The sequence below is a fragment of the Uloborus diversus genome, chromosome 3 (genome assembly GCF_026930045.1).
Source record: "Uloborus diversus isolate 005 chromosome 3, Udiv.v.3.1, whole genome shotgun sequence".
NCBI classification, from domain to species: Eukaryota; Metazoa; Arthropoda; class Arachnida; order Araneae; family Uloboridae; genus Uloborus; species Uloborus diversus.
In genome coordinates, this window is record NC_072733.1 from 158,549,593 (window position 1) to 158,562,169 (window position 12,577).

The following is a 12,577-nucleotide window of genomic DNA, read 5'->3' on the forward strand; positions in this document are numbered from 1 at the left end:
CCTTCCCCTATAAATAAACATAATGGTTAAGAAAACGAAAACAAGGTGTGTGTGTGGAAGGGAAGGGAGAGCACTGTCTCCGACAAATGGTGGGGCAATGGGGGAAATGGTGGTATTTTTTAGATTCAGGAGGTCATTTTACATAAAAATTATAGGAAAATTGACGTCAAAAGCATTTTGAGAGGGAATTTTGTTACATAAACACTAGGGTGTCCCAAAAAAAAAAGAAAGTTGATGTTTCAAGTCGCATACCCTCTTATATTTTTCCTTTTATGTCAAAACAATTTAAATAATAATTAAACAATTTCACATAAAATGAACAACGGCAACCCGTGCCGACTTGCATCTGAAGGTGTGAACCAGTACTGTTTGCTAGGCCGAATCGAAAAAAAGCTTTTTTGGAAGTTCGAAATTTCATCAATTGATAAAATGTTGCCCCTATAGCCCCACATGTACCACAAACATATTTATCCAAATAGAAAAATTTCTCAGCCAAAGGCCTAAAACTCCTAATTTTCTTCAAAAAATTGACTTTTTTCTACATATTTTTTAAAAAAGTGTAAGGTAAATTTTAGGAAATAATTAAACTGAAAATTATAAACAGTAAAGTAGGTAATAAGCTTTAAATAGAAATTTTTGCTCTCCTGCAATATTTAAGGCTCCCACATAATACTCAAAAATATTCATTTTTTCAAGTTTAAGTTAAATGCAAAGGTAACACTTCAGATTACTAAAAGGTTTTTATACTTTTTTAAAAGCAAATATTTCGTTTTTGTGCCTAAACTTTGGCGACAGCAAAATTTTGATTTTTTAAAATGAAATCTTACTTTAATTTCTATGAATTGTTTCCAAATTCGAAACATTAATTTGTAAGATTAAAGTGAAAAACCAACGTAAATAAAGCACATATTTTGAAGAAAATAAGGCATATAACTATTTCAAGGCTACAATGGAGCCTCTTCATCAGTGCAAAAAGCTCACCAACACAACCAAAAGTCGCGAGAGAACAGTTCTCTCGCAACTTAATAACAACAAAATTTAAAAAATAAAAATATTAAATATTTATTTATTTATGTTTATTAATATTAATAACAATTGACAATAAATTTGCAAACTGATTATATTAAAATAATAATTATAAATATTTACACATTTTTTAGCACTTACAATATAACTAGACCAATAATAATAACAAGGAGAGCGGCTATGGGAACTGTTCACTTGTGCTCCTAGATCCTGTGTTCACAAGTGCCCCATCATCTACTTTGGAGTTAATTCGCAAAAATCAAGAATTTTAATTTAATAAAAAAATTTCAACATCGTCATAAATTAACTTGAATGTTCGTACAATGGTTCGTAATCGTTAAATTTAGAGTAGCAGTTAGTTTTAAAAATGTTATCACGTGAAGAAAACAGTGATAAATTTTTTTCCTCACTTGCGGAAACAAAGAACTTACCACCACTGAAACATAAAATGACTCATTGCTCTAAATGTTAGACCAAGAGGTGCAACTGATACTGTCCTTAATTGAGAATTTTTTCCAGATTTTTTGCTTGAAGCGATCTTAGTAAAACATACCATGTTCCCTTGTGCCCCATGTTCACATCAGCCCCCTTTTCCCCTAATTTAGAAAAGTGATTAAAAATCGAATTTAAAAAAATCTCCAATAAATTTCCTTCAAAAAATCTTTAAAAAAAATTATTTGAGCTTATCTCATAGATATATATTTGTTAAAAAAATGTAATGGACAAAATCTGAGACATGAGGCCCGGCCGAATATTTAATTTGGGTGATTTGTCGTAGAATGATCCTGAGCATTCCGATCTTTCCAAGGAAAACGTTAGACGATAATACCCACTCTCTTGCCTTCCTCCGCAGAAATAGAACGTAATTAAAAACACATTGAACCAAGAATAAAAGGAAAATCCCACTTTCTCGTCTCCCGTGGAAAAAAAGAATTTAAGTGAAATGTAGAACGCAATTCATATAAAATAATCATTCCGCATTCCATAGAAGCAAAAAAATAAATTGAATTAAAATTTGTATTGCAAATAAAGCCAAGTGAAAAATAAAATCAATTAAAATACGCAAAATTAATTTAACCCAAAATAAATACAGTAAAGCTTCCTTAAATGGTTTGAAAAAAAATTAAAATAAAGTAAAATACTATAACGATAATACGTTTTTCCTAAATGTTTAAAAAAGTAAAGAAAATTTCGTAAGTAAATTTCAAATTTCTACACTTCCTGCTTAATGTAAACTAATGTGAATCGAGTGGAGAGCCTCTTGAATGTGCCCTCAGTTAGAAGCGCTTATATATCCTCTTCTAATTAATTGAAAGAAATGAAACAATTTTCTTATACAGAAAAAAAATGCTTCTAACCACCCCCTTCCCATTAGATAAAATACGTGAAATTTCAGCTTTAAAAAAAAATCTAAATTTAGCAAAAGAGCATCAAGGTACCCCGGGGTATGTTCGAATTTCGGCTGTAGGCGCTATGGAGTATCCTGTGCATTGCGCACAAAGAAAGAAGCAAAGAAATAAACATTGCCGCCTTTATACATAGAAGCACTCATATTTAAATTTTACACAGACAATAAAACATTAAGTTTGCAATAAGAAGACATTAAAAAAAAAAAAAAAACTCGATATGTAAAAGGAAGGAAGAGATGGAAACGACACTACCCCCACTTTCTCTTGGTTATCCTCATGAATGTTTCATTGAAAATATTTTTACTTAGCTCTTAAATAGGCAAGTGAAAAATTAAATTTGTTAATAAGATTTTATTTTAATTTATTTAATCTAAAGTCTTTTACTGTTGCAGGAAATGATGTTATTTTCACATTGTCTGACTTTAATGATGATAACAATGTTATGGATGATCAATCTATTCTTGAAGCGGCTGATTCACTGAAAACAAAAATCAATGGGCAGAAGCTTGACTTATCTGATTTAAGCGGACGAATGTTGATGACCTCAGGCAGTACTTATGTTTATGCCGAAGGTAAAGTATTTTCTTTCTAATGATATTCCATGATATAATTGGGTAAATTAGTCACTAGTTATAAATTAATAGGTTGAATATACTGAATAATTTTCTGACAATATTTTTTATGAATATCCTTCTACAACTATTGCTGAACACAAGTCGCTTAAGAGTGAAATGCAACATGCCCAGAACGAGTTGGAATTGTCTACCTGTCGGTATTTTTCAGCACTCAAGGTTATTTTTCTTAGGCCTCCTTCATAGGAGGAAACTTGGTTGAATCACTTTTCGAACAGGCGGTTATCAGGAAATGCAACCAGGTAGACAAATGAAGGAATCGCTTGGCATCCTTCACACGACAGTCTACCCGTCAAGCACGCCAGGCACATGTGTCTCTACCATTCTCATCCCGATGAGTTGAATCAACTGAAAGGACATTGCCAAGCTTTCGCTCTACACACGAATAAACTAGTTGAGTCAACTCAGTTCAGTTTTAAAGGCATTTTGGAGCAACTGCTCGAATAAATTCGGCTTAATCCGGTGGTACAGGACACGAATAATATATATTTTATGTTCCCTTTCTTTTCGAGAAGAAAAATTGATTTAAATAAGTTATCTCGTGTGAACGCAACGAAAATGCCAGTCAACTAGTTGACAGGCAACATTTGCAAAAAGTTGATTCAACTAACCGCCTCGTGTGTAGATGGTCTTAGAAGGGTTCAGCACTCCCAGGATATTTTTCTTATACGAGTTAGCACTCTAAGGCATCTTTCCCACGAGGCGACTTAGTTGAATCAACTTTCGAACAGGTGGTTATTAGGAAGTGTAACCCGGTAGAAAAGTGAAGGAATCACCCGGTATCCTTCACACAACAGTCAACTCATCAGCCATAAATGAACTAGTTGTGTCAATGGCGTTCAGTCAGTTCTGACAGCGTTGTGGAACCGCTGCTCTAATCAATTCCTTTTAGCCTAGTATTGTGAGTTATGAAATTATTTTTTTTGTGTTCCCTTTTTGTTCGAGAAGAACAGTTAATTCAACAAAGTTGTCTCATGTGAACACAACGAATAACACCAGTCAACTAGTTGACAAAGAAAATTTTCAAAACGTTGATTCAACTAATTGCCTCGTGTGTAGGATGCCTCAGGTTTTTTTTTTCTGAATATGTGTTCATACATGTTCTTATTAGTTCATGATATTTTGTTTTAGGAAGTTCAAATACATTTTCTCTGGTGATCCTGGTTGTGCTCTGTGTAACACTATTGGTGATGATTTTGCTTGTCATAACAATAGTTTATTTAGCAAGAAAAATGGTTTATATTCGACGTACCATTGCAAAAAACAGAAACCAGGTAACTTCCTTTATTCAATACTTTTGTTTGCTATTATACGTTTATTGGCAAGCCAATTGATATATTACGCACAGACTAATCATTAATTTGAGCCACATTATTGTATATGGTGACTCAAAAACTGGAACTTCACTTTTACTTACCAACAAAACAAATTTATGTTGTAAATTTAAGGCAAACAAGCATTAAACATTCATACGTAATTAAAATTACGCTGGTCTACAAAGAAATACAAGTTGTCTCTATCAAGAATAATAATAGACAATTCTAAACAGTTTGAAATCGAAGAACAAGAATATGACAGGAATTTTTTTTATTTGGTCTTGCTTTAAATATGCAGCTTGTCCCCGTTTAGCCCCGACCACTATTTCTGCAACCGTTATTCCTGGATGCATACTTCCAATTGCAAAAATGGTCAAAATAAGGCTCAGAGTTAAGATATTGAAAGTTTGAAGTAAAAAAGGAAATTAGTGAAAATAATCGAAATCTAACTTTTTATAAGGACCATAGGTCCCCTAACTCATATTTAGGGAAATGATTACCATTGAAAAATAATTACAACACAAAAACTGAAAAATTTGCGACTAAAACTCAAGGAGATATTAGAGTTCAAAATTTTAAGGGACCGTGCAAAAGGTGAGATTGAAATTTATCGCTCTTTCAAAAGAATGACAGGTTGTCGAAGAATAAAAACAAAATATTTATATGTTTCATTGATATTCAAAGATAAATGCAAATGTTAGACTATGATACGTAAAAACACACGAGAACCGCTCGTACATTTTGAATAAAACGCACTCTATGCAAACATATAATGTTAAATCCTTATTAGCCGCTATATTTCTCCGAAAAGATGTTACGTACTGTCAGTCGTGTGAGTCACAAAACGCTGCGTTTCATGTTTCGGTGAATATGGGTTGTGAAAAATTACATTTTGTGTCAATGTGTTTGAAAAAAAGCGTTTTTATAGGATATAATAGAACTCAGCGTTACTTGGAGAAATAAAAAAATATTTGAAGGGTTTTTTTAAAAAATTTCTTGAAATATAGGAATCTTTATTTTTCAGTTTATAATTTTTAAGTTTAAGATGAGGAAGCGAAACTGCATATATAATTTTGTGTTCAAATACGGTACAATTATTCTCTTCTTTATTGTTTAAAAAAAAATCATTCTCGTTGAAAACCAAGTAGTGAGAGGTAATTAAGGTGGAAAGATAAACAATTCAGTATAATAGCCCAGCTAACGTAATTGGGGTTAATGGATCCTTTTGTTTGAACCGAAAATGCTTCTGAAGTATCGATATAATACAAGTAATGAAGTTGATAAAACCTTAAAGAGCAAGCATTGTTTCTGTTTTGGATTGAAGTGACCAATATTTTTTTGAGGCTTTTAACTACTATGCTATTGATTTCAGTTGCAGAAAAAAGGTTTTTAATTTTGAGACTTATTCTGTTTAGTTGGTTGATTGTATTTTCTGACTCCGCTTCATTCGATTTTGTTTTTTGAAACAGAAATACATTGAAATCATTACAAGTTTTAATTGCTCATTTCCATAGCTAGAGAGCTTAATAGTTGCGTTCTATAATATTATAATCTTTTGGGAGGAAGCTCGTTGATTTAATCTTTATCATAAAAAGGTAAGTTTTGCTGTTTTTTTTTAAATAAGCAATGCTTATTAATAGTGGCCTGTGCTATGATAAATAGCATCCTAAAAAATGTTTAAAAAATAATCATTATGTTATCAATAAGTTAAGAAAAAGCCTTAATCTATGGACATTTTGCTAACCCTTTACTATTGTTCTTAATTAAGATCCTATGGCTGTTATCAGTCAGCAACAGTCCGAAGAGTTTTGCCGTAATGTTAACAAGTCTTACTTTCTAATGCGGCTGCGTCAGAGGCTTTACGTTTTGCAGACTTAGTGCGATCCCCCGATAGGGCATCCATTCCTTCATGTGCCGCCACTATCGGTGAATGCCATTTCAATGAGAATTTTGACACCCAGTTTCCCGAACAGAGAGAGAAACCTAGGCTCTCTTTGATGCGAAACTGCACTAGGAATTTAATTTTTCCAAGAGAACTCAAAGCCAAGCGATTACTCGAGGGATTTTTTACATCTTGCATAATCATATGACAAGGACGCTGTCGATTTCCTGCGTTTTGTAAATCTCCCGACTGGAGCCGGGTTTGAACCTGTGCCATTGAGCGTAAGAGGACAATGCCTAACCACTGCACCACTCTGTCAGTATAATGTTAATAAATAATAAGTACGCTGAGTAGCTTCTCATGGTAATCTGTCAAGTTTTAAAGCCAACTTTTCTCTCTAAAAGTCTTCGATATCTTTACAACTCTAGTTTCAATTAAATTATATTTCTTTTAATTAATAGTGCAATTTAATTCTATAGCCATGAACAATACTTTTGGTTTAAACAAAATCACACCTTTCACGGGTTGAACGAAAAGGTAACGAAATTTGAAAACCAAACGAGAAAGCAGTAATGCATGAAATACTTTATATTTTTGAAAATATTCATACATTACAATCTGATGTAAAATAACAATTTGATTTGTACTAAAGTCTACGAACATGGATTTCTCAGCCTTCTGATATCAGGTCAGATCTAACTCATGTTCTAAAAATCAGGGAAGGGGGAAAAAAAAGAAAGAAATGTGAATAACGTTTTGCTGACAGTGATAGTACTAAACTTCTGACGAGATTTGGTTTAACCTATGAACACATTCATACTCAGTTAAAGCTACTTATCAACAAAAGAAATATTTTTTGCGGTATTACAATGTAGTTATTCTATATTTTTCACTTACTGCCATTTGTGGTAATTTTGTGCCACGTGAGTTAACTTTGCCACTTCAAACTGTTGGGTTTTTTATAGCGTTAAGAAAAAAAAGTGTCTTGTGAAGACACACGAAAGAAGCGAAACTTCAATTTTTTCTTTTTTTTTTTTTTACATTCTAAACTGTCACTTCACCCGCACGTTTTCTCTCCCGCCACGATCTTAATCTTTCTACTCTTGATTTAGGCATATTCACAACAAAATTGTATACTCAATGAAGAAACTAGATTACAAAACAACGAGAAAACTACACAATACTAGAAATCCGATTTTTAATTGTTGCAAAAACAATGAAAAATATTAGTAATCACAAAGTTAATTTTGCTAAAAAAATTTAAGAAACTACTTTCAAAACTGAACTTAAGCAATGCGGAGTACGCCTTAAACACTGATGATTGACTTGAACTTAATGCTTGCTTAAGAAGGTCCATCATTTCGAACTTTCCCAGGGTGGGTCAAAGGGTATATACTCGATGTAAGTTATAACGAAAAACATCAAAAACCACACCCACTTATATGAGGCAGTGAGAAGCAAAGGGATGTAAGCGGACATTTTCAAGTTTTGAGTAAAACGCGTTTAAAGATAACATCCTAGGTAGGCTGTCATTGAATTTTTTTTCTAAATCATGCTGTATAGCAACAACTATCAGGGCTACTAGTACCATCTCTTGCCCCAAGACAGAGGACAGGTTCACCTACCATGTGTACTGGTTATCTCCAAATTTTTAATTTTGCCACTTACATCCCTTTGCTTCTCACTGCCTCATATGTAAATACAGTTAATTAGTTTTGTTAATAAATTTGTTAAATTGCATTAACAAAACTAACTTTACAATTACTATTCATAGTTTTGCGCGAGAATAAAAAAGCGAAAGTATTTTAACTTCATAATGACTATTATTTTTCATTGTTTTTGGTAGCAACTAAAAACCAATTATGTCTCTTTCGTCACACAAAAAGTGAAAGGATTAGAATTTCAAAGCCCTCGCACAATAAGTATCACCTTGAAAACCGTAGAAGGTCAAATGCTGTACTCTCCTGGCGAGCTTAAGTACATTTTCTCTTCCTCATTTTAGAAGAGAAAGTTGACAATACTGTGCACAACTAATTGCATTATTCAATAATTTTGAAGTTACTATTTGGGAGCTATTTTTGGAGTTGCTGAAATAAATTTTCCTACATTGTAACATTCCATGCAATATTACAAATGATAGGAATTTTGGGATGTTGAACTAAAAAGATAAAAACAGAGAACTTTTAATGTTTTGCAGCTTTATTTTTTGTCTTAACGTTGGAATACTTTTGTTAAAATAATCTATTTTGGATCCCATTTCTGACGTGGCTCAAAGTTACCCTTAATGGGAGGATAATTTTGAACCAGGCAAATAATTCATTTGAAATGATTTAAAGAATTATTATTTCTTAATTTTAGAATTTAATCATAATTTCATGTTTTATGCCAACAAATGCAATGGAACTAAGTTATTACGTGAGGAGGGGCAGTTTTAAATAGTGAAATTGTAGGTCAAATATACCATAAATCACTGTATACGGGGTGCATCTGAAATGATTCAACAAACTTAGAGGGATGATAATACTCAGCAAGACGAACAAGAAATGCAATTTAACCGCATGTTGCAAACGTAATGCAAACGCACTAAATGCACACGAAGCCAGAAACAAACGGATGTGAAACAAGTCAAAAATTTGTAATACAAAGATGATTTTATACATTTTCAATTTTCAAAGGTTTAGAGCGGTTGTTTAAAGTTGTGGCATGTAGCTCTTAAACACTCGTTGAAAATACAGCGATCGGCGAAATCTTATCAAAACGGGTCGTCATTGGGACGATTGGTATGTTGTCATTCCAACGCATGCATTTAGTGGTGCAGTGCGCACAGTTCAACAACTGCTTCTAACCTTATTCAAAAACTAAAATATTGTGTAAAATCTTCCTTGAGTATTAAATTTGAGACCTGTTTTGCATCCGTCAGTTTCGTGTGTATAAAGTGCGCATGCATTACGTTTACGACCCCATGTTCCTTTGCATTTTTTTTTCGTCTTGATGAATGCTATCCTCTAAGTTTGTTGAATAATTTCAAATACAGCCTGTATATGTATAAAAAAATGGCTATGCTGCGCCTGAAAGTAATTATTCCCTTCTAAAACCAATGACGAATTTTTACTTCTATTTTATGTTTAAAGGCTTATCGTAAGATGGATTTCGGTCGAGATTCCTCTCAATCGCTTGGAAAGTACTCTTATGACAGTGGAGTATGGCTTGGTCCTGGTCCAGAACCAACTTTCACAGTACCCGATGCACCATATTACCGACCACCAACTGTCGACCAAATTGCTTCGACTCCTCGGCCAGTAACAGCAGTGGTAAAATCCAAGTATTGAATATCCAATCATGTTAATACTAGCATTTGTAATTGCTGAGTTTTTTTGGCACATTTTATCATCCCTCTAATATTTGAAATTAACTTTAAACAAATAAAAAAAAGACGAAGAAAAAAAAAAGGCAAAATTTCATCCGTTTTGACACACCTCATTATCTAAATGAAAATATGAAATAACCATTAAACAAGCAAGCATAAAACCACACACAAGTATTACTCCAGCTACCTCTTGATATACATCTATTAGTATTCGAACTTGAAATTTAATGGTAGGCTAATCCACCATATTAATAATAATAATTCATTAAAGTCTATTTTCTTGTTTATTCACTCTTTACATTGTAGCGCTCCCTCCCTCTTTTTTTATTTTTTTTAAAAAGAACTTATGATTTTCTGAATAGACTTAATGTAGTCGCAGTAAGAAGACGTGCCTAAGCATTTGCAAAAGCTGGTTAATGATTATATAAGTTTATTCGCATGATTTGAAAACTTTAATTGCACGAATCATTTCCAAAATATTATTTACTATTTTATCTTGTATAATGCATTGCCTGATTTTGTAAAATATACTTCATTTCCTCAGTTTATATAACTGAGGAATACTATTTTATATAACTGAGTGATACTATTTTAATTAGTCTTAACACTTTCAATTTATGTATTTGAAAGGAATTATTTCACCTTGTTTGATTGAAGAATTTGCTCACAAGCCTATCTCAACAAACTAGTATATAGTCGGCGTTCAAGGAAAAAGTCACTAAGTAGTAATAGTCTATTTTTGAGAAATAGTTATGTTTTTGAATCGTTATGAAAAGCCGGAAAGACTATTATCTTTCGTCTCAATTTACATTACAATATTAAACTTTGGATGACCGGAAAACTGTCGTTTTGTCCCGCACTTGACGCTACATACATTTCATTAAAACTAATAATTTAAAAGGGTAATGAGCAAAATTTTGTTGCTTAAGAAATCACAAACGTATGTGTGACATCTTGAGCAAAACATTTCGTCATTACCTTTTAAAATTATTTCTTTTCTTATGAAATATATGAACCGTCACACGTGTTGGACAGAATGACAGTTCTCAGTGAAATGGCCACATACATAATTTTTTAAACGGTTTAAATTATTATTTCTTAACAAATAAGACATGTTTCCTTTACGTTGGAACCTTAGCTTTCAAAACCTTCTGTTAGTTTCGTTATTGCTACATTAATAGAGCAAAAATATTAAGTAATGCATACACCAAACAATAATAAGTTGACTTTGGATGTTCCGCACGTGACGCATGCAAATAAATTAAATTTTAAGTAACAAAATTATTTAATAAAAACAAACCTCTGTCTGGAGTATTTTTGAAACAAATGTAAATATTAAAAAATGTGCTTACTCCTGTTTAATTAAAATTATTGTGATCTATCACAAAATGTTGGTGAAATTATCGAATCGACCCGCACGTGACGGTGGAATGACCCTATTTATGATTATTGAGGGTATGTTGACATTAAATTACCTCACAGCCAAAATCAAATTTGATCATGCATGATTTTTTTTTTTTTTGAATAATGTTTTATAATTTTTTTTCTTCTTTTTTCAGCGTACCCGCTTAAAGCGAAATTGGAATGTAGATGCTGATCGCGCTTTAAGTACCATACCTGATGATTTTTCCAGACCTTTCATTCACGGAGAGAGAATTTCGTTGCATTGAAATATTTTTCTTCGTCACACCTATTTTCGAACCTTCATTGGATCAATAAATGTTTCGTAATGTGCTTCTTATGTCTAATTTTGACGTGAGTTTAAGCACTAAATAGAAAAATTAAAGAAATGTTATCGTGATTGCTTTACAGATTGGATAAAAAGTATCTTTTATGCATAGTTTATAAAGCTGGATTTGTGTATAGCTCAATTTATTGCTTGCTTGCCTAGTGAAATCTTATTTAATCAACGATGTAAATTATCGAATGGTTATGAATTTTAATAACTTATAAACTATGTTTCTTCTTATCATAGAATTAAAGTTTTCTTCGAAGTTTTGAAATTGTAAACATAAGTTTTCAGTTAACTTAATTAAACTAAGTTTTTTATGCAAAGCATACATTAAACAAAACTATAAATGATCGATTCAAAGTATTTCGGGAAAAATTTCATTTGATTTTAATCGAAAAATACTTGGATTTCGAACTGAAATTTAGCAGGGTTGTTAAAAAAGACTTTGAATATGTTTATTTTGATTTAATTTTAAATTACAAACTTCAGCGCATTTCTCATTTATTTTTTCCTAGTCATTGACACAGTAAAAACTCATTTTTGAGAAAATTAAAGCAAACTTTGTTGGAAGGTATTTGTGTATTGCTCGACTCTAGCCCTGTACTTCTTACCGATCAACGATCGAGTCCCTCATCGCGATAATTTAAGACAACTCTGCAGAAGGAGTAAAATGTTTGTATACATGACGTTATGTGTTTTGTTTTATTTTTTGCTTTAATTAATACCCGACTACGCACTGCTTCTGAATTATCTTTGGTTCTTGTGGAAAAGAAAACTTTCTGTCTATTTTAAATCTGACCATTATTTGTTGTAAACATGAATAAAAATATTTTATTCGTTGTTATCTTACTTCTCCTTTAAAATATAAAAACGTTGAAATAAACTAACAAATAAATAAAAAGAGTAAGGAGCGTAAAAGTAAGCTTAATTTTCATTAGTACGCATAAATGCAAATATCAAACCAACTAAATCAATAAATGAAGCAAAAAATAAAAATCTTGGAAGTAAGCTTTTGAGATAGAGAAGTGAGTTTTTCTATTTGTTTTTACGTTTCTTTTAATTACGTTTATTAATCCCCAATCCGAAACTTACAACCTGATCGCAATTCGAAAATTTTCTATTTTTTAAATTGTAATCGATTTTTTTTGTATGAAAGATTTTGCAAAGATCCCATGATATTTTGCGTCCCTCCTTTCAATGTTAATTAAAAATA

At 32.0% G+C, this 12,577-nt stretch overlaps 1 protein-coding gene across 1 annotated transcript; it reads left to right on the plus strand.

Annotated features, from left to right (window-relative positions):
• The first annotated feature begins 2,877 nt into the window (after positions 1-2,877).
• On the plus strand, positions 2,878-11,487 carry LOC129219447 (low affinity immunoglobulin gamma Fc region receptor II-like). The gene is made up of 4 exons (XM_054853842.1): positions 2,878-3,007; positions 4,199-4,341; positions 9,397-9,576; positions 11,192-11,487. Exons 1-4 carry the CDS (start codon positions 2,878-2,880, stop codon positions 11,300-11,302), a joined length of 564 nt encoding a protein of 187 aa, XP_054709817.1. The 3' UTR covers positions 11,303-11,487.
• Positions 11,488-12,577: the final 1,090 nt, after the last annotated feature.